The sequence below is a fragment of the Falco peregrinus genome, chromosome 5, assembly GCF_023634155.1.
Source record: "Falco peregrinus isolate bFalPer1 chromosome 5, bFalPer1.pri, whole genome shotgun sequence".
NCBI lineage: Eukaryota > Metazoa > Chordata > Aves > Falconiformes > Falconidae > Falco > Falco peregrinus.
Window position 1 is genome coordinate 77,664,050 of NC_073725.1, and position 27,459 is coordinate 77,691,508.

Below are 27,459 nucleotides of genomic sequence, written 5' to 3' on the forward strand. Positions count from 1 at the left end.
AGACACCTCAACTCAGACCAGCTCTGATGGACCAAAGCCAGTGGACACAACCCCTGCTAGATGCCTTCTGCCCAAGCAGACCCTTCTGTGCAGACATTTTACCAGCCTGAGCCTTGGCCCTTCAGCTCCTAAGATGGTTATAAGGAAAGCTTTGCTCATGACCTCATGGGGCTCAGTTCCAGATGCCATGTAATTAGGTGGTCCTATTGGATGCCACCTCAGAGTCCAATTCCCCATGCCTGTGTTATCTGGAGGTGGAGGGTCCCTTTCCCATGTTAGGCTGCGAGCATACCCAAGGTTCCAGAATTGTTTTGATTTAGTAGTGTAGCACAATGATAATTTTTTTCCCCAAATATTTTTTAAGGAGGTAGAAATGCAGGTCAGAGAAAGGTACAGGTTTGCGGGCAGGGTCTTGGACCTTGTGAGCACATTGCCAGCCCAGCCAATCCAAGGAAGAGAGCAAACCAAGTTTATAATGAAAAATTCTTAGTTTTTGAACTTCAACAAAATACAAATAAAAAGAAAAACTTTTAAAAAAGGAAACACTATATTCATAAGAACAAGAACCCATAATTATGGACAGGGACACTATTCATTGGTGCTGCACATGACCAAGCCCCCCAGAAGTCAGCATGCCCCAAGGAAGACTCTAGGTTTGGGGGGGACATCGTTACCTTGGTGTCCCCTTTCTGAGGACAGGCTTGTTCGGTAGGGAGGCCAAGTCACCCACATAGCTGCTGGGAGTGCCAAGCCACCGTGCCAGGGCGAGGTCTCCTGTGCTGACCCAGAGACAGTGCCTGGGGTGTGCTTTCCCCAAGGAGCTCCACTGGGAATGCCCTATCCAAAACAGGACCCTGCTGTGCCCCCCTGGCTCCCAGCTGAGAGGCACGGAAGGTGAGCAGAGAAGCAGGACTTGGCGCTTTGCCATGGGATGGTGGCAGCGGTACCAGGGGCTGAGAAACCACCGAGTAAAATTTGGTAGAAAAGGTGGTGAAACGGAGATTTCTGCCCGCAATCTGCAGCCCCTGCTCCACACACCCGGGTGTACGCCCGGCTGCTGGGGAGGATGGAGATGGAGAAAAGGGAGGAAACTTCTCTGTTCCCACTGGAAAAATGTCCTCAAACCATCAGGCACATCTGGCAAGGACCATAGTTGCAGCAGCCTCCTGCCTGTCCTTACTGTCTCCACCACGGCAGTGGCTGGGACACCCGCGCATGCCTGACTGTGCCATCCCCGTTCCCTTGGACGGGTGAAAGGGGCTGCCCACATCCCGAGCACCGTGCAGAGCAGCTCCTGGCCAGCACCCCGCTCCAGGAGATGCCATCTCAGCAGCTTTGCACCAGTGTGGTGGCCCTGAGGCCCCAGGACCCAGTCTCTGGGCATGGATCCAGAGGGTTGACTGGGAAGCCCTGGAAGCACCCCGTGCCTGCCCAGCCTGGCAGCACCAGGGGCATTACTGGGGAGGGAGAAATATTTTGCACTGAGAGCGCTGCGGATGAACAGCGGCGTTTGGAAGCGAAGCCGTAGCCCCTCACCTGCTGGGTGGTGAGGCAGGCACGGGATCAAGGCGAAGTCGCCTTCACATCTCGCTGGCCTTGAACAGCAGATGAAAGGGGCCACTGGGAGCCGGGGAGAACAAAAACAGAGAGCGGGGAAAGTTCGGGTCAGGCAGGGATTTCTGGCTGGTGTGTTTTCCACCGAGAAATTCTCTCTGCCTCTTTCATGATGATGAAGATCTTTTTAATTTTTTTCTTCCCCCTTTCTCCTCTCCTTCTTCTTTTCCCCTTTCGCCAGGCTGATAGCTGGGAGCCGCGGAGCATGTGATGCATCTTCCATATAGGGGCAGGAGCAAAGCAAGACCAACTGATGGACGCCCTAGGGCCAGACTTGCAGACAATATATAACCTACTGCATGATCTAAAACGCTTCCCACTTTCACAGAGTGAACATCAGGCAGAGCAGAGCGGCGGCGAGGGAAGAGGAGTCCTGCGTGCAGGTAAGTCCTGGCCACCTCCTTCCCAGGAGGCTGTCCCGGGGAGGGGGAAGGTGTGAGGGACCCGCTCCGCTCCCACCAGCCAGCAGCAGTTGTGCAGGCAGGTGGGATGGGGCAGTTATTAGTGTTATTCCTGGGGATTTTTTAACCCTTTTTGGTGCCAGTGGTACCTGTGCAAGTCGGAGTTCAGGACAGCGGCCGGGTGCTTGGGAGATTGGGTCTAGCAAAGCCCAGCCTCAGCCTCCCTGCAGACATCGATGCTACGAGCTGAAGAGCATCCCGAGCCAGCCGCGGGTTCCCTCACTCCTATTTCTTGCTGTCGATGTCTGCCTGGGCTGCGGGCAGTGCACGGCTCCTGCCTGCCTGCTCTGAGGCATCTCCCAGCCAGGCACCATCCCGTCCCAGCTGGCCCCAAGCGGTGGGGCTCCCCTTGCCTTTTACAGAGGAGCAAAAAGAATTATCAACCAACTTTAAAAAACACTTTTCTCAGCCTGCTGCCATCAGTGCTTGCCTGCCTTCACCCTCCTGTGTTGGAATTTCCTTTGCAAAGGAAACTGTTCCCAGCCAGGGCTGAAGGGGGGACGTGGGCTGGAGGCAACGCGGTAGCAAAATGCAAAACAAAGCGTGCTGGGCGAGTGCCTGGCTGTACGTGTGCCTGTGTGTGCGCTTGTGTGTATGTAGGGGGGGGTCTCTACAGTCCACCTGCTGCGGCTTTGCCTGTGCCACATACTCGTCCTCATGGTGGGGAACAGACTTCGTGCCTGAGATAGTTTGTGTCCTGCTGAATGGGAAATAATCCTAGCAACAGCCCTGTGCTCCCCGTGGCCACGCAGAGTTTACAAGAGTTGGCGTTTTTTCTGGTTTTCTTTGGGGTATCAATTGTGTCTGGTGGTGATGTGGAGACTGAAGAGCCCCAGCTGTATGTGGGGCTGGGAACCTCTGTGAACTCCCAGACACTTGGGCGAGCCCCCCGTGGTCCCAGGCAAATCAGGCATCTGTAATTGTAAATGGATCAAAAAGGGATAAAATCATTAAAATGAATGGTTTGGGGTATTCCTGCTTATAAACCCCCGGTGAGTGCAGAGATGATAAAATTTCTCCATGCGTGCAAGGGGGAGGCCAGGCTGAGGATGCACCCTTGTTCCGTGCCTCAGTTTCCCCGTCTGTGCATTTCACTCTCCCCCAGTCCTGCCTGTCAGCCCCATGCAGTGGCAGCGTTCCCTGCGGTCCCCCTGGGCATGTACGGAGGGGTCAGCCCAGGGGAGCAGCTTTTCATCAGGGCATCAGAATCCAGCCACAGATTGTAATCAAGATTATAATTAGATGAGGGGACTCAAAGAACCTGCAATGTTAAGTCAGAGGGACCTCTGTGAGCAGTGCCAGCTCTGCGGCAAGGTGCGGGTGGGAGAGGCAGGGCTGTGTCCCCACCACACGGGACCTGGATGGGGGGACACCCAGGCAGCACCCTGCACCTTGCCCATGGGTGCCAGGGCTCCGGGCACGGCTGGAGCGGCCGATCCGGAGGGCAATTGTGTGTGACCACATCGGATTACAGACCCAGGGTCCAATGCCCCCATGACACACGGAGCCAGAGAAGTGCCCGGGGGGCTGGCAGTGATGGGCAGGGAGCTGGGGGTCTGTCCAGGTGTCCTGCCATGCAGTCGGTGATTTAGGCCAAACTCTCTCTGCTGCCACGAGCTTTTCCTGGGCAAGGGGGGGGGGAATCTGATTGCTGTCAGCAGCTCAGCGTTGCCAGGATCAGGCAGTGAGGAAGAGCTGGCAGGGGCTCGGGGAGTCCCCTGCTCACGGCTTGGACCATGTCACTGGGAGAGGAGAGGACACCAGCCAGTGGCTGCTGGCAGTTGCCTCCCCCCCGGCTCAGGGAAGGCTGATGGACCTTTGAACACCTTTCCTTGTGGCAAACACTCTCAGATTTGCCCCACTGAAATGAGGGCAGTGTGAGCCCCCCGCCCCCCATATCCCCCCAGCTTTTCTAAGCCTCCTCTTCTCTCCTGCTGAGACAGCTGTGCTCAGCTCCCCCTCTGCAACATCCCAGCCGCAAGCAGAGCGCGGGCTGTGCCAGGAGGTGCACACACCACAGCAGTGGAGCAAAATCAGGCAGAAGGGTGGCAAAGCAGGTACTGCCGGGTGCCCCCATCCCGGTGCCCACTGGCGAAGCCCGAGGTGCTCAGCACCATAAGCTGGTGCCCAGCAAGAGGGAGAAGCAAAGATGTCAGGGATTTTTTCCCCCTTGTGAGATCAGATCATTCCCATCTCCCACTGCTTTTCTCCTCACCACTTTTCTCCTCTCCCACACTTCCAAAATGTCAAATTTGGGACAAATTTCAAGGCACTTTTGGCCAAGCTGAAGCCTAAAGTCAGGTCTGCCCCTTGTCCCAGACCCAGACTGGTTACAGCTAGCAGAGCTGCCTTTGGTGGCAGGGACATCAATAGCATAAAGCATCCACTCCAGCGCCATCCCGTCATGTTCCCGCTCATGATAAGCACCATCTGGAGAAGCTTTTATCTCTGCAGTGCCTTGCCATACTTCAGGCATCGTATCCTGTGTTTCTCGGTGGCACCTACAGCCCCACACAGCTGCGAGGGCACTGCCAGTACAGGGGCACCAGCCCTGCAGGGATCAGAGCTGAGAGCAGGACCCGTGTCCCCCGTCTCCTGCCAGCATCAGTGCCTGTTGGACGCAGAGGTGCCCTCAGCTTGCTCTTCTTGTGCCAGAGGTATGCTTGGTCACCCACCTTGGTGCTTGGGCTGTCATCTGCGTTTGGCTTGTTATTACTTGCAATTATTATTATTTCTGATCTGCCAGAGCAGAGCGGTACAGAGCTATGGGGCGGGTGGGTGGTTTGATGGGCACAGAGAGCAGAGCCGTTGCTGTTCTACAGATCCTTATCATGGCCCTACAAAGCTTGGGAGAAGCATCCTTCGGATGTGGGGAGAAAAAGGCCTGACCCCATTTCTGACATGCCATGTCGCAAGGAGCACGCTGCGAGCCTGGCTGGAGGGAGCCACAGACAGGGCAGGGACTGCAGAGGCATCCTCTCGCTGTCCAGCGTGGGCTCCTCTCCGGGATGCAGGCAGCTTCCTGGCTGCATCAGCCACCCCATCCCGAACCCGGGGCAGGCACCGAGCCCTGGGAGCGCCGGGAAGGGCTGGCAGAGGCAGCGGGCTGGCACAGCTGTGTGGCTTTCAGAGATACTTGATCGATAGCTTCTTCCTAACACTCCCCCATTCCCCCAATCCCCACATGCATTTTTCATGCTAACCCCTCCTGGGCAAAGGCTGTCTACGCAGGAAAAAGAAAGAAAAAAATACAAAACACAACAAACTACAACCAAAATCTACTGTTGTTTCTCTGGTCCCCAGAGCTTGTTTTAGTTTAAGGGCCAATCTATAGATTCAGGGCTGGGAATATCTTTGCTCCACTAACAAAGAAGCATGAAAAAGCTCACCGGGGCTTTTCTTAAGCCTCTTCAGGTTGGCCCAGAGCTGGAAAAGGCTGGGCTCTGTACAACGAAGCTGGGTCTAATGGTACAACACCGTCTGGGCAAGCTGGAGAGGCTGGGAAAGGGAGCTAGGCTCCCCTGCAGCTCTTCTTGGGTTCACAACCCTCCCAAGACATGCTGCCATGAAGTGGATAGCAATGGGGGCCCACAGCTACCCTCCCCGGTGTGCAAAGGGTCTCTGGGGCTCCTCGTATGGCTGCAAGTCGACCTACATGTGCAGAGCTGAGTCTGTGATCCCAGGCCCTTGCTGCTGGGAAGCCCAGAGGACCCCTGGGCTGGTCCTGCCTGGCCCCCCAGGAGAGCAGAGCTCAGGTGAAGGTTTGGGTATTTCCCAGAATTAGGAAAAAACCTGCAGGGTCTGGGCAAAGGTCAATTTTCAGAGCAAACCTCTTTTTCTGTCTCCTGTTGTCTGTGAAGGATATTCCATGTTGCTGCCCATTTTTGAGTGGCACCTGGAGCATCCCGCAGCCCATGCTCCACCAGCGCTCCCATGACTGCCACCACTGGTGCCAGCCCAGCCCATACAGGGATGCTGAGAGCCCCATGGCCGCTGCCTGCCTGCCAGCCTCCCCTGGGTGAGGGCTCGGTGTTTCTTGGGGTCCCTCCAGACCCACACTCACCACTGCACCCTGATCACCCCACACCAGACGCAGCATGAGCTGCTTCAGCCCCATTACCTTGGGAGCATGTCTGTGCCTGTGACACCCGGAGCCAGGCCCCTCTCCAGGGGTTTTGCAGCAAGGAGACTCCAGCAGCATCACACGTGCTGTCTGCATCCCAAAATTCCCATTATTTTGTTGTGCCAGGGCTGAAGCTGAGGGCACTTAGCCCGCACACAGCTCTCATCGCCCTGCAGCAGTTTTTCTGGTCCGTAAAGAGCCCAGCTGGCGTGGGCAGTGTGCGGGCAGCTGGAAAGCATCCTCCCTGCAGCCCTCCCACGCACCTCCGCGGCCGAGGCATCGGGGATGTGGTCACACCGAGACGCTGTGTCCAGGGTCCAGCGACGGCAGCGCTCCCCGCTCTGATGGCGAAAGGGCACAGGCCAGAAATAGAAGGGGGAGGAGGATGCTGTGACCTTTCCAGCAGCCGATGATGAATAAAACTTTCTGGCTACCTGTAGGAAGGCAAGGGGAGCTTCATTATCAACTCATCAAAGGACCAGCAGGATGGTGACTGCTGTGGGGATTCCTGGAATGAACCTGCCAGTGCCTGGCTCTGGCGGTTGTGCAGCTCCGGACACACGGTGGGCTCCAGCCACGGCCAGGAGCTCTCAGGATGCCTGTGGAGCTGAGCAGGGAGGGAGGAGGGGATGGTGGCTGCCACCAGCATGAGCAGGAGGGCAGATCAAAGCCACCTCCAGGTTCCCCGCCTGCTAACAGGCTCCAGGGGCTGCTCCTCTTGGGACATTCCTGTGCCAGTGCCGGGGCGGTCCTGGGCAGGAGGGGATGGGACCCCTCATGCTCAGCTGTGTGCACAGCACTGGGGGGTCTGGATCTGAGAGACCCCCAAAGACATATCAGCCAGGGCCTGCTTCCGCCCCTGTGCACAGGGGGACATCCAGAGGCAGCAGGGAGTGTGGCACTGCAGCCATCCAGGGTACAGGGTGCAGCCTGTCCCCACCTGGGCACTCCACCAAAGGGCTCAGAAATGTCTCCCCCAGCCCCACAGCAGGAGACACCTACAGGAGGGCTGCCCCCATTCCCTCCTCTTCCTCCCGCTGGGTGCAGGTGGCAGTGCCAGCACCCTCGGATGGAGCGGGTCAGCCATGGTCCCCCCTCCCCAAGTTGTCTCCCTGCTCGCTGACCCGGGTGGGGGGACAGCAGCCAGCTCCCCTCAGCCCCCCCCTCGCAGATGGCATGGGCAGCCAGCACAGGTGGCCCTGCGCCTTGGCAGATTGGAGACGGCTGCCTGCAAAGCGCCCAGGAAGGGCTGTGTCCCTGCTACGGCTCGAGGACAGGAGCAAAGCCAGGCCCCCCCGCCATGGCGCAGGGGGTGCAGAGCCAAGGGGGACACCGAAGACAGGTCTTCAGGTTGCTCTGCTGCTGTGCCCAGTGCCAGATCTGGCTCTTTGGCGCTGGCACCAGCGCCCTGTAAAATACTAAACAGAGGATGCTGCCAGGTAACAGCGAGCTGGTGGGTCAACAGCGAGAGGGGACACAGGGTCCCCGCATTTGGCTCCAAAGAGGTGAGCCGGGCCAGAGCATCAGGCAGTTTGGGGAGGGTCCAATTTTAAGGAATTGCATTAAACAATGCCATGCAGGGTCATCCCGACGTGGCTGTCTGGGCCGAATCCAGCATCTCACAAGGGGGTTCTCAGGCTGCAGCTGCCCCTGGTCCTTCCAGCCTGGGCCAGTGCTCAGGTGGTGCCAGACACCAAAACTAGGTGCCCTGGGGCTCGCTGTTGTAGGAGAAAGGGACCTGCAAGGGGAGAAGGGGGCACCCGGGGTCTGAGTCACCCCCACAGGGGCTTCTGTCTCTCTCCACGAGTGAGAGATTCCATAGCACAAGCACAGGGTGGGGATGATGGTACGAGCTCCAGGGCATGGGGTGGGGATGATGGTGGGGCTGTCCCAGCTTGAGGTGACCCTTCTTGCACTGGAGATGTGGTTCGGGAGCTGTCAGGGCAAGGGTGGTGGCTGGAGCAGGTAAATGATTAATGCCGGAGAAAAACCAGGCTGGCATCCTGCCCATCACTCCTCGATAGGGAAAGTTGATGTTGGGAGGGGAATTTTCAGAGGGCTGGAGCAAGGAGCCAGCCCCGAGCCACGCACGCACCCAGCCCCAAACCAGCCTCTTGCCGAGCATGTTCTCCTCCAGCCCAGCTGGTTTTGCTCCCAGCCTGCTCCGTCTGTGCACATTAAAGCTTTTTCTAGGTCTGAACTGCTTTTGGCAAGCCAGGCTCCTCCTGTTGGCCTATCCTTCTCCCCACCACCCTCCCCATGGCTGGCTCCCCCCCACCCGCTCCCGTCTGGCTCCCGCTCCCCCTCCCCGGTCGAAGCCCTGCCAGGGACATGGCAAATCAGCGAGAAGCCTGCGGGGCAAATCGGTACAAATGAGACCAAGCAAGAGGGTGGGGAGGGACGGCGAGGGGGGGGGAATGACTCCTGGGTTGGCGCTTCTGTTCCTGAGTTTGATGTTTCCTGCAAACAACCCTGTAAATGCTCGGGAGCAGCTTTGGATGTCACCTGCCCCCCACCTCAGTGGGGTTTGGGAACACTGGGTCTCGGCTGGGGGGACAGCCCTCACCCTGCTCCCCCAGCCTCCCCGCAGCCTGCCATCCCCGAGCAGGGACCGAGCTGGGACAGGAAAGGGGGCCGAGCTGTAAGTCCTGACATTTCAATCTGTTTTGGGGCTGGATGGGGTGGGCAGGGGGTGGAAGGCGCTGGGGGAGGCTGAGGGTCTCACTGCATGTCTGGGCGGGGGAGCAAAATCCCACCAAGGAGCTGGAGGGGAAAACATTCCCCTGGTTAAAAGCTACCTTCTCCTGTCAGTCTTGCACTCCCCCCAAATAAAAGCCCAGCCGTCCCGCAATGCCCGGGGAAGCCCGGTGCCATGCTGCAGCCAGGAGCTCAACCAGGGGCAGGAGCCGGTACCCGGGCAGGGGATGTGCAAACTGCGGGAAGGGGCAGAGGAACCACTGGGTGCAGGGACGCGATCGTTTCCAAGTGATGCTCTTTGGTCCAACTCGCCAGTCTCTTTGCAAGCCTTGTAACTCCTTCTTATTAAAGGCGCTCGGCACCAGGGAGGTCATATGGGGCCTTTCTGCTTGGGTTGCTCTCCTAATGACATGTCCGATTGCCTTCGCTGGGAATTTGCTCACGCGAGTCTCTGACAATAGAAAGTTTGTGGTGGATTTTGGATGGTTTCCCCGTGACCGTGTGGTGGGTTGCAGAGGTCTGACTTTTCTTCCCACTAAAAATGAAGCAATGTGTTAGGAAGCAGCCTGGGCAGGCACAGAGCGCAGATTAATTTTATCGTATTTACCTCTCCCTGTTTGTATAATAATCAAGAAGAGCAATGGTTTTCTGCAGGCTTGGAGATGTGATAAGTATTTACAATTGTGAAAAAGAAATACAAAAGGAGGGGAAGGGTGAAATTTAGCAGTAAGACAATATTATCCATATTACCAGTAATTTTTTTCCCTCTAAATCCTTCTTAATGGAAATGAAAATTAAACTGAGCTGATGAATTGTTGGAGGAGATTAGTTACTAAAATGTGTAATGGTGTCAACTCACACATCCTCACACCAGAGAATGCATGTTTACAGTAATTTCAGGAATTAACTCAAGAGGCCATGTAATGAGGAGTAGTTCACAGCAGTCAGAGCTGTCTTATGAAAAAAAAAAGGCAAGGAAATCATGTCAGTAAGTCCCAGATGTGGATCATGGTGGTGGCAAATCCTGGGACACGGATGGGGAGAGGTTTTGGGCATCTCTCGGGTGCTGCCTGCACGGGTCCTGCTCGCCCACCCCCACAGGGACGGTTTGGGCTCCCCTCTGTGACAATCCCGGACAGGAGGTTGTGGATGTGTCACCTCCTCATCCCCTTGGGTCTTTTCACCCTTTCCTGGAGCCCCCCAGGCACGTCAGAGCCCTTCTTGACCCAGGGGTGGTTGGGGGGCTCTGGGTTTGAGGCGGGGGAGGCAGCGAGCGCAGGCAGCCCCGGGACCACCACAGCGGCTGCTCCGGCACTGCTGCCTGGCACGCTCCGCTGCAGGGTCACGCACAAGCGTGGCTGCCCAGCCATTTCGTGTGGTCCCGCGGCACGGCACAGGTTAACAAGCTGCCTTCCCCGCTTTATGCATCAGCTAATAACATCCCTGCGCAAAGTCCCGGTGGCTTTGCCTCCGGCCGTCATTACTCCTCCTGGTCATTCCTTGGCCACTACAGACCTTGCCGGGTGATTTCGCGGCCGAGCGCTACCTGCCCACTCGGCATCTCAGCCCCCACCTTCGGCAACACCCCTGGGCTCCCTGCAGCCCCAACAGTGCCCACGGAGCGGGGCCGGGGGCTGAGCCACTCTGCCTTTTTTGGGGGAGCAAAGGAGCTGGAAAGACAGGGAGCAAGACCACCAGGCAGCATCACCCTGAGAGCCACCTTGAACTGCATTTTTAAAAAAAACAACCCACCAACCAAACACCCTTATCAAGAAACAGGCAGAAGGCAGAAGCGCATCTGCTGCCTGCAGGTGAGCCCGCAGCATCGCAAATGTTCCTGCCCGAGACTAAAAACGTGTTTGGGAGGGAAACCTGCCTGCAAAGCAGCTGCAAAGAGGAGTGCTGCCTGGCTCAGGGTTCCGCTGGCCAGCCTCCTCCCAGGGCCATGTCCCTCCTGCTTCCCTCCTCTCTGCAGGGAGCTGGTTCTCCCCCAGAAAAGATCGGTTTCTTCCCCAGAAAATATCAGTTTCTCTCCTGTGGGTGTCCCTGCCTGCCGGCCCGGGGCTAGGGCAGCCCCATCCCTGGCAGGGCCTTCTGGCTGGTTCAGCTCCTGCACCTTCACTGGAGTCGATCCCAGCCGTCTCTCCCACTCCGCAGTTTCCCCACTGTTCCCAGGCTCTCCCAACCAGCAGCAAACCATTTCCCCTTTAGTTTTTTTATTTAGCAGGTGGAGTTGCTTGTGCCTGCCTAAGGATGGGGAGGGAGAAGCAGGGGTTGTTCCTAATTGGGGCCGTTCCTAATCGGGGCCGTTTTGCAACGGGTTTCGAAATGGGATGGATTTCATGGATGCAGCTGCCAAACTGTGGTGCTGCAGTTCTGCATGCACCACTGCCGAATTGACACATCAACACCCTCCAGTTTAATTTATTTAATTTTACCTTAAATACACCCAGTCCTTCGCAGCTGGCAGTTTCTTGGTGGCTGGTTAGACCTTGCCTGATTAAAAATTCTCCCATGTAGCTGCATCCTAAAATCGCTGGTTGGAGTCAGTGCCAGGAGCTGGCAGGTGGGAGCGGGGATGATCCCAGTCACCCCAGGTGTGGGCACAGCGTTGCAACAGCCCCCCTTTTCTAGGGGTGGTTGAAATCACTGCCCCGTCTTGGCTGTGTTGTGGCTAAAAGGAGACCTGTCCTCTAACCTAGGGGAGGGGGCATCTTTTGGAGGTTGCCCTGGGAGAGCCAGGATCCCAGCCAAGAAGGAGAGGTGTACAGTGCTTGTGCCAATGTCTGTCCCCTTCGACCTGCGGTCCCCACCCCTGCCCACCCCTGCTCCCCCTGGGCTGGCAGGAGGGACCAGCAGAGGGGAGGGAGTGAATGAGTGAGTCTGCGAGCGGGTCTGTGTCCCCAGGGTGGGCTGAGGAAGGTTCTTTGGCTGCATGGGGCAATCCCAGATGAGGGCTGGGTGGCTGCCACCGGCAGGGCTCTGCTTAGGAAGTCCCCAGGGACGCTGACCCATCTCAGAATATCCCAAGAGTGGGACTTGGTTGTGGGACAGCCAAGCAATCCCCCGGGCATTGCTCACTCCATCCCATGCTCTGCTGAGATGTGCAGAGGTTCCTGCAGGGACACAATGGTCCCTGGCTCAAGATGCCTTGTGGCAGAAACAGCTCAGATGCATCAGGGAGCACCCAGGGTGGGCCAGCCTCATCTCAGTCGCTGGGGAGGCTGTGAACCAAGTCCTCCTTAAAGACCTTTCCAGCCTCATGAATGGCAAGAAGGAGCCAGGGTGAATTTACCAGGGGCAAATCATGCCGGAGCAACATGACTGCCTCCTGACAGGAGACAACTGGCTGCCTGGACAAGTGGAGAGGAAGGGATGTTGCTTTTATGACCTTAGCAGAGCCCGTGACATGGTCTCCTGCAGTATCCTCATGGTCAAATTGGAAACATAAGGACAAGATGGGTCAAAAACTGGCTGGACTGCCAGGCTCAGTGGGTCGTGCTGAGCAATGCAAGGTGCAGCTCCTGGCTGGAGAAATGGGCTGGTAGTCACCTGCCAGAGCTCAGCGGAGCACAAAGTTCTGCATCTGGGATGGAGCAACCCCGTGCAGCAGGGCATGTCTGGGGCCAACTGGCTAAAAAGCAGCTTTGCAGGAAAGGAGCCGCATCCATCATGTGAGCAGAGCCAGAATGTTGTCTGCTAGGGGCTGACCCAAGAGAGGAGAGGATTGGAAAGACCCTGAAGAAAGCAGAAAACTTCAAATGGGGATGTGAAGACACAGATGGGGAAGGCTGAGGGAAGTGCCTGTGATGGCCATATGCACAGCTGCTCTCCTGCAGCAAAGGCAACAAGGTAAGTGAGGATGCAGCAATAGACACATACAGGAGCAGAAGAGGGTTGGACTGCAAGGGAGGAGGTGGGCAGGCAGAGCAGGAGTGAAGACTCTCTGCCCTTGTCCTCAAAGGAATTTGGGTGGATTTGAACTGGAATAAGGTGAATTTTCTAGTTGCAAGATGGAGACTGATTTGGTGGGGCAGAACACCTGAGCAGCCAGTAAAGGCACAGCACATACATCATGGGAGAGAACTCAGGATGTGAGAAAGGTTATATCAAGATGGGAACCTTTGGCAACCTTTGGTGTGTCTTAGGAGACACAGTAAGAGCTGGGGTCTGTTAGACCAGCAAAAGCAAAGCAGAGGAGATCTCCTTCCTTTCTTATCATTCCCATCCCCAGTGCATTTATGGAGTGTGAACTGTACAAGGATAAATGGAAAGCGAAAAGGAGGAGAACATTTAAGTAGTGACATGGAGGAACTTGACTGCAGTGGATTCAGAAGGTTGTGGAGCCTTCTGATGGGACAAGGGGTGACAAAAAGCACCTCATTGTGCGACAGAGCTTATAGCTTTGCAGGGGAACTGGCAGGGTGCATTGTGTCCATACCAGCCTGGGGACCTGTGGTGGTGATGGGGCAGAAGAGGTGATCTGTGTCATCTGAGTCCACGCTGAGGACCCTTGCTCACACGGCTTGTTTGGTGATGGGAGGAAAAGGTGGATTTGGGGAATCAGCAGAGAGCTGAGCCCCACACTGCCTTGCTCAGAGTGCTGTCTGTGTGCCACAGCACATGGGAAGGGGACGGGCCCGGATGACAAGGAAGGAAGGAGCTTCTGGAGATGTGCCACCATCCCCAAAGGTCTGCCACAGGTGGAAGGCTGAGAGGGCATCTCCCAGGGCAGGCGGTCAGAGGCAGTGGGATGCCATCCTGGGCTGTCAGACCAGCAAGAGAAGGAGAAACCTGTAAGTGAGGAAAGAAACTTTGGAGGTCATAGAAACGGGAAGAAGTTAGGGAAATTTTTTGTGTGCAGCATATCATGTCCAGCACAAAGGTGACTACACCAAACACCCTTCCAGCTCCTGGGAACAAGAGAAATAACTCTTTGGACCTCCAGGAGCCCTGCACATCACTGGTGTGACACAGACTTTACTGCATAGGAGGGCTGGACCATACCTACCTATTCCAGCTGCCTGCACTTCTTAAGCCCCTCCAATTCTCTTCAGATGTTCATCCTCTTCCCCTGCTCACTATGCCAGCCTTGGACATCATCTCCCCTGTGTACCTTTGGGTCCAGCCATGCTGCTGACCCTCCTGGCTTGCACACAGCCACTTTCCCCTCTATCCAGCTGCGCATTTTCACATGGAGACTGATGTTGTCTCCACAGGTTTGGAGGTCTGTTTGCCGTGGAGCCACTGACTCCACGCCTGGGAGCCTGTGGTCTCCTGGGGCTCCATTAGCAGGTAGAAGTGGAGGTGGAGGAAGACATAGGAAGCTCCTGTAGTGGGACCTAGGCACAAGCTTGTGTGGGTGGTTGATATAATGTGGAGAGACAATCTTACATCTCCTCACCAGGACCTGTCTCTTGCCCTGAAGGGCTTGTGGCAGGAAAGGCTGTGGGAGGAAAAGCTTTTGCGGTGGAGGACCCTCACACCTCTGGAGAGTAGCCTGGAGGCTGTGGCGGCCTGATCTCATCTCTCAAGGAGCCTGTGAGTGGTGTTGTGTGTGTCACAGGCAGAAGACAATGACTCCAATCCAGTCACTTGGTTGAACGCTTGCCGCCACGTGTGCTTTTCATAGGATGCTGGGCTTGCCCCGGGGAGTCTTCAGGCTAACTGAGATCCAGGGACAGACAGCTGCTTTCTGGGGATGGAGGCGAGAGGCAGAGGAGCTCAGCAGAGGCGAGAGACGTAGAAACAGCTCTTGAACATGTGCACAAAAGGGAGAAGATTTTGACCCCAAATGAAGGAAGACTTGTATGCGTGAAGGTGCTGTGGCTCCAACACGCAGCAGGGACTAAGTCCATCACCTGGCCTGAAGGACATTCCAAGGCTGGGCAGGTGACCCCGGGCAGCCTGCGCTTTGAAAGGCAGCAGTGCTCCTGGAGATGGAGCCACCTTATGTCTGGGCTGGTTTGGGATGGGCTACAGCCTGGCTTTGAGTCTGCAGACCACAGGAGCCCTCACCAAAAGCTGCCTGTGAAGGGAACGTAAGCTTTCCCAACCAGAAAACCCAGATCCCTCCAAACACTGGAAAACTAAAGGCTGGGAATCCAAATGCTACCAAATTTTTAGACCATGACCCTGACTTCGGCTTGCCCCCGGGATGTGAAGCACATGGAGACGTGCAACCAGTGATGAAGAACCCTCTGAGCAGCAGAGCTGTGCTGAGCTATGGGATGTGGGTTGCAGCCTCTGGGCCTCACACGCAAAGAAGTGGCGGGTGGGCAGAGGTGGAAGGACTGGCAGTTTGGGGTGGGTGGGAACCCCCCACTTTTCTGAAGATATTATGTGGCTCTGGGAAAAGAGAACTTGGTGCAACAATTGAGACCAAGCCAGAGGAAGGCACACCTTGAGGTGGGAATAATTTCAAAGCTGCTGATGTGCGGACCCCCAAAGGCAGAGGTGGCAGGGTGGCCCCCCACAGTCACTTACAGGAGCAGTTCAGCACACAGCTGCTACATGGGGTGAGGTTTGGGGGGTGCAGAGCTCCCAGGCCCCACCAGCCGGGCTCCCCTCCTCTTGCCGAGTGCCTGCTGCTTTGCCATGGCCAATTGCTCTCATCCCAGCCTCCAATAAGCGCTTAAAAGCTCAAATCACACAACCCCAGGCTATGAAAACAAAAAGGGACCCGATACCCGCTAATAGCCAAGCAGCCCCTGCGGCAAAAGCATGTAGCGTAGGGAAAGTGGTTTGAATTGATCAGCAGCTCCCCGCTGCCACCCGCTCCCCTCCCTGCCATGCCTGGCTGGCTGCTCCAGCCTCGGTGCTGGTGAAAAAGGGACAAAACCCCAATGGGGAAGCACCAGAAAGAATGGGAGAGTCCGGGTAATGGGAGGAAAGGGACGGTCTGTGGGGTTAGTGTGAAAGCCCATAGAAAAGCTGCCCTCCCCCTGCTCCCCATTGTACTGTCATGGCCAGCATGGCCATCAGGGCACCGTGCTCCCTGGGGTGGCAATTGCTGCCAATGAATACCAACAGCGGCATCACAGAGACTGGCATGATGCTGGGTACTGGGAGCATGAGCAACCTGGACAGCCCAGAAGGAAGCAGCTGGGTGGATGTAGGTGCAGGGAAGAATTGTCCCTGCAGTTGGTGCTGGACATGCAGGGGACCAAAAATGAATTCCCACCTGTGCAGGGTAGGACGAGCTCATGAGAGACCACTGGAGCCCTCAGCTGCAGGACAAGGTGCAAGGCAGGAGGTTCATCCCTCCTGAGTGGAGAAAAACTGCAGTGCCTTTCTTGAGCCCCTTCCTCCATGCCATGTCCTACAGCCATCTGGGAAAGGTTGAGGGCAGCCAATTTCCATGGGAGCGTTGCAGCTCCCTGGCAGCCTACAAGCAGCGTTGGAGGACTCGGAGGACAGCAGCAAAGAAGAGAGGACATCAGTTTGAGAGACAGGGTCTTTGTTCCAGCCAGAAAAACTCTTGGGGGTCTGCAAAAGCAGATCAGAACAAGCTCACAGTGGCAGAGCTTCTCCGATGGACACACACGGTGCAGAAGACACATCTTTGAACCAGACTGCTGTACTTCAGCAGAGCTTTTTTGTCTCTCCTTCCCTGGGGCAGTGGGCATGGGTATGCCTCCCTGCAGGGGGGAGGCTATGGCACTGGCTTGTGTCCATATGGGAAACCCACCGGACCCAGCCCCTTCCTCCAAGCGGCTGCCATGGACCAGGAGGAGGCTCAGGGAAGGGGAAGAGGTCTGGGAGGGTTTCAGCTTCAGCCTGGAAAGTAGACAGTGAAGCAGGGGTGTGATGGTGAACCATGTGGCTGGAGGGTGGACAGGGACCGTGGTTGCTGCTTCCTTCAGCCCAAGAGTTGGGGGGGCATCAAACAAAACATGTGGGTACCAACAAGCCTGGGAAGCTGAAGGATGAAGCTGTGTGGTGTACTGGGAATGCTCTGCTGCAGGATGCTTTGGGGGCTGAACATTTCCACAGCTTCAGGAGCAGCCCGTGCGGATTCGCAGTGGGGAGGGCCACTGCTGGGTGCTGCATGCAGCGGCACCTGGTCCGTTGTAGGGATGCACTGCAATGGCTGAGGGGTTAGGAAAACTGGAGCAGTAATATAGATGCTTGCCCTATGTCCTACTTTTGACTATTAGAGACATGAGCTAGATGGACATTTAAGACGATGCAGTTCAGCTGCCCCAATGGTTGTATGTGCTTCCCTGCATCCCTGTGTCCAGAGCGCAGGCTGGGACTGGGATTTTTTAAGTACTGGAGCACTGGGGACTGCAGATCTTTCTCCTGGGTATCTCTCCCTTCTTCCTTCCCTTTGTCTCGCCCTTTCTTCTCCCCTTGCCACTCCGCTCCCTCCATCTGACAATGCCCCCCTCCCCTTGGCAGTCCCGGGGAGGAGAGCAGGGATGCTGCAATTCCCAAGCACAGGTGCGCGGTCCCCGCCGCGCGCTGCCCCCAGGCACGGCCCCCACCGCCGCAGCTGACAGCCCACTGGAAATAATGTGTTGTGGCAGAGAGAGACTCAGCAGACCACGAAGATCTGCTGGTGCGGGAACTGCTCAGCAACCAGGAGCTGCAACGCCTGTCTCCCGGCTCCGCAGGGCCTGATCCGGCTCTGGGGATGCCTCCCCTCTGCCGGAGCCTGCCTGGCTCACACGCTGGGCACTTTCCCACCCTCTACCCTTCTTTTTCTTTGCTCTTTCCTCTTCTCCCTTGCTGTTCCTCTCTGCATCAATAGGGAGGTGGAAGCAGCCAAGCTGCCTGTCCCCACGTCCTGCCGTTGCCCGCACCACCGGGCACAGGAGGGGAACAAACGGCATTTGCAGCAGTGTTGGAGGAGGATCAGGTGTGCAGGAATGGAACAACCAGTTCCAGTCTCCCAGCAAAGATTTAATCTGCCTCTGGCATATAAACAGCAAATGTTTGTTCAACTGACCTGCAAACAGGCGGTGTGCATCGCAGTGGGGCCAAGGCACCCGGCTCCCCACTCAGCCGCTCTTTGTTTTTTCCCCTCTAGCAGGGTGGGCTTGCGGGGAGATGGGGCAGGGGACCAGGGCACAGCCACATCCAGGATGCTCGGGGCACCCCAGACTCAGTGGCTGGAGCCAGAGAGCGATGCTCAGAGGGACACCATCCTGCACAGCTGCTGCTGCATCCCTTCTGCTCCCCTGAGCATCGCAGCGTGTGTGCAGAGCTCTCATGGCTCACAGGCGTGACGCATGCAGAAAGTGTCTGAGGGCTCAAGGACAAGCATGTCCCTCCGGGCAGCTGGTCAGGCTGTCACTCACCGCGGTGAACCTGCAGGCAGGAGGCCCCGAGCACTGCCTGCGCATCCCACTGCAATGGGGCAAATCAGCCTTGGCTGCTGCAGGTCGGGTCTGCACCCCTGGAGCTCCCTCAGAATCCCAGCGGACAGGGGCACATTACAAGGGGACGTTTTTGCCTATTTTCTGCAAGACCGGATCTTAGTGGCAGGGTCAGCTTCCAGCTCAGTCGACGTGTGGGCAAGCAGACACCTGTCCCCAAACCCTTCCTGCAGCTCAGCCTGCCCTGCAGGCTCCTGTGCTGCACTGGGGAAGCCACAGCATGGCTTGTTCCCTGTCCCCACCGCAGGCAGGAGACACTCTGCTGTTTGAAGACAAACCTCAGGAGGAAAGTGGGAAGGGTCCTACACAGGCAATTCCCTCTCCTGTCATGCAAATGCTCTCACCATGCTCCCAGGGGAAGGTGATGCCCCTTGGTGCCAGCGGTGAGGAGGGCGGGTAGCACAGCACAGAGCATCCTTCAGCCCAGCACAGCCACCACCTGGCATAGCGCTGGTGGGACTGTCCCCGGGGCCACCGTCCCTGCAGGGCACACAGAATTCCAGGCTGCAGCCAGAGCAGGGACGTGTACCCAGAGGGGGATGCTCAGGGGAGGAGGCACAGGGCCGTGGACCTGTGGGGTGAGCAGCCAGCCCCAAGGGCCTGGGCTGACCGAGGGGAGCTGCCTGCAGCGAGCATGCAGCCCAGCCCCAGCAGGTGGGGAGCATCATGGGGCCACACGGCAACCTCCTCCCAGTGCAGTGCTGCTGCCACACGAGCCCCTTCCCTGCCCATCCCACTCTCATCCCAGCTTTTCATCCCTGCTATGCCAGACACCCCCGGGAGCTGCAATGCCCCCACCCAGCCCCCTGGGGAAGCCCTCCAGGCCATGTGCAGAAGGATGCGGGCTACTTCTGGGCTGGGCACACCCCAGGCAGGTGGGGAGCAATGCCCATTGCAGGCTGTCAGCTCCTGGCTGCCCAAAGCCGCAGCATACCCCAGAGCACAGAGACGGACTCTCCCTTCCCATCCTGCAAAACTCATCTCCTCCCCAAAAGATGGGGAGCAGATTGTTTCCCTGAATGGCTTCAGCTGCCACATTGGTGGCAATCTGGAGATGCTTCTGCCCACTTCTCCTTCCCAGGCTGTGTATCCCCACAGCAGCCTGGCTGCAGGCTCTCCTGGGGTGGAGCTCTGCCTTGGGACCTGCTGCATGGGGGAAGGATTTAGCCCTTGAGAAATGAACCTGACCCATGCAGAACAAGCCCTCAAATCTGCTGCCCTTCCCAGGAGAAATGCAGGGTGTTTTCTAATGGGGAAGAAGCCAGCAAGTCCTCCAGGGCAAAGCAGAGTCTGGAGGGCTGGCGCAGGCGCGTGCATCAGTGTTGGTTGCCCTGCGACTGCAGGAGATTGCTGCTTGGCCATCTGTGGAGGAGTCCAGTTTCGTAAGTGTGGATCCTGTGCAGAACTGGCTCCTCTGGGAGGCGAGGAGTTGGGGTGCTGGGCTCCCCTACCTGCTCCCACAGCAGGTGGGGGGACGGGCACGACCTTGCCGCCATCCTCAGGGAGGCTGCAGTAGGAAGCATCCAAGGCCAGCCCTGCGTCGGGGGACTGTGGGGGACATTTCCCAGACGTTTCAATCTTGGGGCAGACACCTGGAAGTGGGGAGGTGTGTTTTAGCCGAGAATGGTTTTCCAAGTTGGATTACCTGTGTCCTGACATGGGACAGGGTCAGCCCCACGCAGCTTGGGAGGCAGGACTGCCTTTCCAGCAGGAACGTCAAGTTCAGGGCAGTTGGTCCACAACCTCTCCCCATCCAGTCTGTCCACCCGATGGTCCTCTGTGCACCATGACTGCACATTCACATGCGGGGTTCAGGCATCTACATCTGGCACCAGCTTTGGTGCTTGAGCTTTGGAGCATCTCAGTCGGCTCTGGCACTGTGGCAGCCCAGGAGCTGGCAAAGCTGCACAGGTCAGTGCCCAGCGCAGCGTCTGGGGCTGCTGGTGGGTTTCCCTTTTGTTCCCTGCCCTCAGAGGGAAAGTGGTGCTGGATGGGCTGGGACTACCCCGAGGGAGTCTCCAGCTGGGCAGGGAGATCACCAGGGTGCTTCAATGTCAGCTCGAGGTGGTTTAGCTTCAACGCCTTTACCATGTTTGTTTTCCTCTTGCTCTGGGGTGGTTTGAGAGAAGAGGGTTAATAACAGGGACAGCACATATGGGCACACCAATAGCGTTCGGGTAAAAATTCCATCACTGGGATCGGTTTAAATCCCAAACACTGGAGCTCAGATGGAGGTCCCAGCAGCTCTGCTCCCTGGGACCAGGAGGTGCCCGTGGAGCAGAGCCATCCCAGGCAGCTGCAGGCACAGCTCACCAGCTCCATGATGTCCTTCTTTCAGGGCACACACTGGTTCCTGGAGAGCTGTGGGAAGATTCACGTGCCGTGCCCTTCCATTCCCACAAGGAGTCACCTCCAGGCACCTGCCACCATGTCCAAGGACGATGTCAGCTGCAAGCTAACCTCGGTCTACAAGCACAAGGAGAGGAAGCCAAAAAAGCCTCACTACATCCCAAGGCCATGGGGCAAGCCATACAACTACAAATGTTTCCAGTGCCCCTTCACCTGCATGGAGAAGTCCCACCTCTACAACCACATGAAGTACAGCCTGTGCAAGAACTCCCTCTCCCTCCTCATCGAGTCTGACTGGCCCTACAAGAAGGGCAACCTGCTCCACCCGGAGCTGCGGCTCCTGCACGCAACGGAGACCCCCCGCCTGCGTGGGCGGCGGGACGAGCAGGAGACTTGTGACTCCTCGGCCACGTTGGGAGGGTCGGTTAGGACCAGGCAGGCCTCCAACAGGGACAGCCACGAGGACAAGCCGATGGCAGGGGTGGAGATCCTGCCTGGTGAAGGGGCTGGTGAAGAAGGTAGCCAGTTCCAAGAGGAGGAGGATGATGTCTCTGGCCTGTTGAGGGAGATGGATGCGGGGGAGAAGAAAGAGAAAAACGAAGAGGCAGGTTGCCAAGGTGACCCAGCTGAACCAGAAGTGAACGCTTTGGTCTTCGGTTTCAAGAACAAGAGGGACAAGCCTTGCAAGGAGGTGGAGCCTGACTTCATCATCACGGATGTCTTCTCCCTCAAGAACCACGTCATGAAAAGCAGGGAAATGGCCTCCCCAGACCTAGATGCTAAGCCAAAGCATTGCAAAGTGCCAAAGAAATGCCTGGCCAGCAGCGGGATCCTCATGGAGCAGTGGAAGCTGGTGGCAAATGGGCAAAGGAGGAACACACCTGAGGTCTCCCCACCTTGTACCGACAGCAACATCATCCCATGCTACCCCCCTCCTGCCTACAGTGACTACCACGAACCTCAGGGCCTCAATCTCTCACTGCTGGGTATTAACTACCCGTTAAACCCCGGTCTCTTCTCCTACCTGAGCCCCACCATGACCAACAGTGCTACGACACACACGCACTTGGCTCAGCTGCCCTTCCTGGCCTCCACAGCCCAGCTGATGCACCCACATACCTCCCACTTCCAGCCTCTGCAGAGCCCCGACCGCTCAGCCTTCCTTCCCCGCTTCTACTACCCCTTGCTCTTTGAGCACACCTTCGGCTCCACTGAAGGTAAGATGTCCTCCAGCAAGCCAGAAGCCCAGCAGCTGGTGGGCTCTGTCATGCCCACGCCACCCCAAGCCAAACCTCCCAGTGAGCCAACCAAACCAGGGCTGCTGAAGGTGCCCGTTCTGAAGACAGGTTTTCCTTGGTCCAAAGGTGTCAGAGAGGAGCCCGCTGCCGAGCTCAACCACCCTGCCATGCTGGGGCAGGAGGAAGAGGAGAAATGGCTGTCCCAAGAGAAGGAGAGCAACCCAGCTTTGGGCCTCAACAACCTACGCAAAAAAACAGCCACCGACATCTACCAAAACATAGTGGGGGTGAAGGATGGCGCTTTTGCCCCCAGTGGTGTCCGGAAGACAGAGCTACCGGTGGTGACCTGTCTGGAGACCAGCAGTCCTCCAGGCAGCTCCCTGAAGAGGAAGTTCACTGCCAATGGGCTGGATTTGATAGGACCCGAAAGGCTGATGCCTGGAAAACTCAGCTACCAGAGCAGGTAAGGTGCCGGTGGTCTCTCTGCCTCTTCCTCACATCTGGTTGGCCCCAACCATCACCTTCACACCCCCTCGTATTACTGATCCCCCCACTTGCCCCTAAACCATGAGATGAGTCTCCAGGGGCTGGGCACACTCGGGGCTGGTGGTTCATACCAACACCCGCACAGGGCAGGGCTTTCTGCCCTCCAGGAACAAAGGACCTACCTACATAGCCTTCAGGTGTGTCCAAGCCCACGGACTATGGTGGGACCACTTGCCGTCCCTCGTTTTCCCCTGTTTTATACAGAGCGAGAAGCAGTGTGGTGTCTGTGCGGTGTGGACCTGTGCTCCCCAGGCACCAGGAAACCTCCCACATCCCAGGGTTGTTGGAACAATCATTGCCTATTTTTAAACACACATTTGCATTCCTCTGATTTGCCTTCTGGTTTCAAAGCCCAGAGGGAGGCCCCCATTTCCAAACATTTCCTTTTACCTGGGGCTAGAAATGTGCACAGCTCCTTTCAACAACATTTCAGTCCCTCTCCTGGTTGTACAAGTCCAGCTGTAGCTCCAAGAAAATGTCACCGTGAAATCCATCACTTTTGGCACCCAAAGGAGCTTTCTCTGGGGAAGCTCTCCATGGTTTTCCATCTCCACCTGCCTCTTCCCTGCTCTCAGGCTGGCTGCAGAGATCCCCTGCAACCGAGCTTTCAGGAGTGTGGGATGGTCATTTCCATCAACATTCTCCAGTGCTCCAAGAGGAAAGAGAACCCATGTTTGGCTAGCTGAGGTGGGATCACTTATCAAGACCACCTCCCCAGACTGGTCTCTCCCTGTGTTAGTGGGTGTCATGAAATAGCCCGTGTCAGGGTCCATCCCCCTCCTGGGAGAGCAATGCCAGGGCAGGTCCAGCAGGGCTCTGCACGCTCAGACCAAAGCCCTTCCTGGAAGGACCTCCCGCTGGCAGGAGCCCTGGCTGAGTCTGGCAGTGCTGTCCCTGGACATATGCCCAAGGATTTTCCTATCTCTTTCCCTACTGATTGTATCCACTTCTCTGCAGTGGTTCAAGGGCCAACCCTGGCCACATCCCCAAGGCCCTGGACCACTGGCACATGGAAGTTCTCACTGGCCAGCCTGAGGAACCGGAGAGGGGCAATGACACTGAAGCTCTTCACTCTGTGGGTTCTGGCCTGGACCATGGCCTCTGCAAGCAGAGCAGACCCCAGGAGACTTCTGCCACCATGACAGACTCTGAGGCCACAACCATGCTTATTGGGGACCTGTCCAAAACCTTAGAGGAGTACCAAGAGGTGGAGAAGAAACTGTCTGATCTGGCAAAGGAGGATACCCCCGGGCAAAAAGAGCTGAGGGACCAGCTGGTCAAAATCCGAAAGGAGCTCTACCACATCCACCAGGCACTGGAGAAAGCCAACAAACCCCACGAAGGGCCTCTGGACCTCTCAGTGAAGAGATCCTCTGAAGGTCTGGAGAAGGTCCAGCTGGCCAAGAAGGAGGCCTGCAACATGAGCCTGGGCAGTGAGAAGCTCCATGGCAAAGACCAAGGGGCCCTCAACAAATGTGCGGCCACCGGGGAGGCTGGAGATGGGGAGGGACTGCCAAACTGCCTCCTTGAGGCCGAGAACAAAACCATCGACCTGCTGATCAAGATGAGCCGTTCTGAGAGCCTCCGGGCGTCCTCCTCCGAAGCTCACCTGGGTGCTGTAATCAAGGCTGAGGTCCTGCCGCTCACCATGCCCCTGGAGATGCGGCACGTGATGGAGCCCTACTACAGCCGCACCACCAAGTGCGAGGCAGACTCCAGTGTCCTGCTCTGCTCCGATGGCAGATCCAGCACCACCCAGGGCCCTCAGCTCCCAGTCACCACCGAGGATGGACCTCTGGGCTGCCGAGCCATGCAGCGCTCCCTGTCCTGCAGCCTTCCCAGCGAGACAGACACTGTGTGTGTCCACAGCCCTCTGCATGCCGACCCCTAAGTCCACCTTGCTCAAAAGCTCCTGGATCTCACTGACCACCTCATTCTTCACCTTCCTTGTGTTCCACCTCTCCGCTCCCCCTCTTCCCCATGGATGAAAGCCTAACCACTGCCTGGCTCGGGCCATGTTGCGTGGGGTCCCAGCTAGCTCCCCCAGCTGACTCCACAAGGTGTAAAAAAACGGTCCCTGTCCCACCCCAGCGCCAAGGACAGTGCTCCTGGGCTCTGCATGCTCCACAGCCTCAGCTCCCTAGTCCTGGAACTCCCTTTGAAAGGGAAGTCACTAGGAGGCAAAAAAAGAAACTGCAAAAACCTCCAAGCTTTCCACAGGAGGCTCAGCCAGCCCTCTAACCAGAGACACTCAGGGACTTCAGCAGCCCAGCTCCCACAGTCTGTGGGCTGTGGGGGGACCACAGAGAGGGTATCTGCAGGGCCAAGCCTCAGTCCAGTCTCGGCTGTGCTCAAACAGGCTGTGGCTGTCACCTTGTACAAAGCAAAGACGTGGTGGCTTGAGGGTCACAGAAGAGAAGCGGATGCTCAGCTGGACTGACCCGGAGGCCGAGCACTTTCCGCACTGTGGAGACATCCCCCCAGCCACAATGACAAGATGACACAGGAGCCACCTTGCCACAGTGACACATCTGGGTCCTGAGCTCTCCCACCAAGGGCATTTGCCACGTGTGGGGACTTGTTCCTGCCCATAGGTCCCCCAGCGTCCGGCTCCTCCTTTTGCCTTTATACAGAAAGGACCTTCCCTCCCGCTGCCCCGATGGCCTCTCCCCATGCAGACATGATGCACATTCTTCACAAAGGTCCCGATCCTGCAGAGTACAGCTCCCATGAGCTCCTGCCCACTGGTCCTAATCCCCCAAATTATGACACATGAGACAACAAAATGGGTGAGACGATGCTGCCACAAGCCCCACTGCTGAAGGGGCAAAGACCCTAAAAACAACTGTGAAGGGACAAACTTGGCCTGTCCCAAGCTGGAACGATGCTGAGTGGTCCCCCCTCAGCCAGAGCATCAGAAAGCCAACCACCCAGGCAAGCCTGCTGCTTGCAGGATGAGCGCTGGCCTTCCCAAAATGTCACCTTGTCCCCATGCTCGGTGGGGGCTCTGGCCTCTGCCGGGCAGGCTGGTACCCACCGCAGGGCAGTCACACCTCCCTGTCCCCCACCGCCCTGCTGAGCAGCATTTGCTCTGGCTCAGGATCTCCCCATGGCTGGGCCAGGATTTCTTGGACTCCCTCCCACTGTGCGGGTATAATGTGCTCTCCTCAGCCTGGAAAAGCCAGGCAGCTTTTCCTCTCCCAGCCACACTCCCTGCCTGGGACATGGTGGGCTCTCCTGTTAGCACCCAGGGCCTTCACCAACTTGCTGGTGGCTTGTTCTTCACAATGAGAAGAGCTGAGATGGGGGTCATGGGGGCAGGAGGGCAGGACAAAGACAACATCAAGAAAAGCCACAAATCAGGGACCTACACAGCACAGCCAGGGAGCTTTAGATGCTGGCTCTTCACTGGGCACAAAGCGGACAATCCTATGGCGAGTGACAAGCCAGCACGTGGGACCCGGCACTCCCAAGTACTTCGATGGGCCCAGACAACAGGAAGAGTTGGCTCTTCCCACATGATTGCTTGCTGGACAAAGCTTCCACATCATCAAAGGGGTTTATTTCTCACTCAAGGACTTTGCTTAGGGTACACAGGCATGCACAGTTATTGGTCTTTTTAGAGAAAAGTGTGGGGAGGGACAGAGAGATGCTCAGCTCAGCACCATAACCCTCCTGAGCCAGCTCCCAGTCTTCCTGATGGGCCATGTCCTGCTGCTTCCCAGCACAGCCCTGGCCCCACAAGACCCAAGTGAAGTTCATGAGACGCAGCCAGAACAGACCCCAGAGTCTGGGTGCAGAACCCTCGATCCCAGAGCCCAGGGGAGGTGGCACTGGGCCCTTCTTCCTGGGTTTGAATAAATGCTGTGGCCTTGGGATGCCATAACACCATCAGCACAGCAGCCCCCTCCAGACCAAGCACCTTGCTTGCTCTACCCACCCCCAACAGCCTGCCAGTCTCTCTCCAGCCTCTTCTGCCACCCTGTGCCTCTCTGCTACCCTTTTCCTCTCTGCCATCCCATACCGCTCTGCCAACCTTTTCTGCTCTGCCACCCCATGCCCCTCTGCCACCCTACCCTCCCCAGCTCACACAGCCCTGGCAGCCGCCACCCCCCCCCTGCCAGCACCTCCCCATCCCTGTACCTCAGGGCTCCCCACTCTCCCCCACACCAGCTTCTCTGTGCATTTTCCATGCTGGGACCCTCACCCAGCGCACAGCAGGGCACCCACAGGCACAGCCAAGAAGCTGGAGCCCTGTTTTCCCATGACATCCTTCCCTGCCCACCTGGCTGTTACCTCCTCTGAGGAACAAAAAGGCATGTAGGTCCCACCACTCACCAGGGAGCCCTACCTCCTCCCAGCCCCGAGCATCGCACTGCTTTTCTTAGGTGATCCCCATCTGAACCCGGGCACCTTGGAGGCCCAAGACACCAGAGGGGCAGCTGAGCTCTGTGACCAGCAGCCCTGGGCTTCAGTAGGAGAGCTGTGCCCAGACCACCAGGCAGTGCTGCCTTTCACCCCCTTTTAGCTGATATATTGCCTGCACACCAGCCACCTTTCCCTCCCCAGCCGCTGACTCCCTCCTGCCACCCCAAGCCGGGATGCTGCCCTGCTCCATGGTGCCCACGCTGTGAGCCAGGCACCTCTCCCACGAGCCGAGCCAGCGCCAGCAGCCCTCGCCACATTGCTCATGGTCTCCCTCACCTCCGTAGAAAGCCAGGGGGCAAGTGGAAGGTGGAGGCTGACCACACAGTATTTATTGTTCACAGTTTTACGAATGTACAAAACAAAACCAAACCATTAAAGGAAAAACCTCCAAGCGGGAGGTGCTGCTCTCTGCTTTATTGTCCTCTCCGGGAAGCCCTGCCTGCTCTGGCCAAATCCATCATCACCAGGGCCACCCTGCCACTCCTCAGCCTTTGCACCCTGTCCCCAGGTGTGCTGGTGGCACCCCACAGAGGGCACGGCTCCCCTCTCTGCCCTGCCATGGCTGTCCAGGGCAGTCTCCTGCCCAGGGACTCCTGTCTGAAGGCCAGCAGGATGGGACC

At 57.3% G+C, this 27,459-nt stretch overlaps 1 protein-coding gene across 1 annotated transcript; it reads left to right on the top strand.

The window, feature by feature from the left end:
• Nucleotides 1-1,925: 1,925 nt before the first annotated feature.
• PRR35 (proline rich 35) lies at nt 1,926-27,218 on the top strand. Its single transcript, XM_005241042.3, has 3 exons — nt 1,926-1,997; nt 20,617-22,328; nt 23,369-27,218. The coding sequence occupies exons 2-3, from the start codon at nt 20,707-20,709 to the stop codon at nt 24,300-24,302; spliced, it is 2,556 nt and encodes an 851-aa protein (XP_005241099.2). The 5' UTR covers nt 1,926-1,997; nt 20,617-20,706; the 3' UTR covers nt 24,303-27,218.
• Nucleotides 27,219-27,459: the final 241 nt, after the last annotated feature.

What these genes read in the sequence shown, in the direction of transcription:
- PRR35 (XM_005241042.3), top strand. Translation starts at nt 20,707, where the DNA reads ATGTCCAAGGACGATGTCAGCTGCAAGCTAACCTCGGTCTACAAGCAC. An exon ending in AAACTCAGCTACCAGAGCAG is followed by an intron (nt 22,329 to 23,368) that starts GTAAGGTGCCGG and finishes ACTTCTCTGCAG; the next exon opens with TGGTTCAAGGGCCAACCCTG.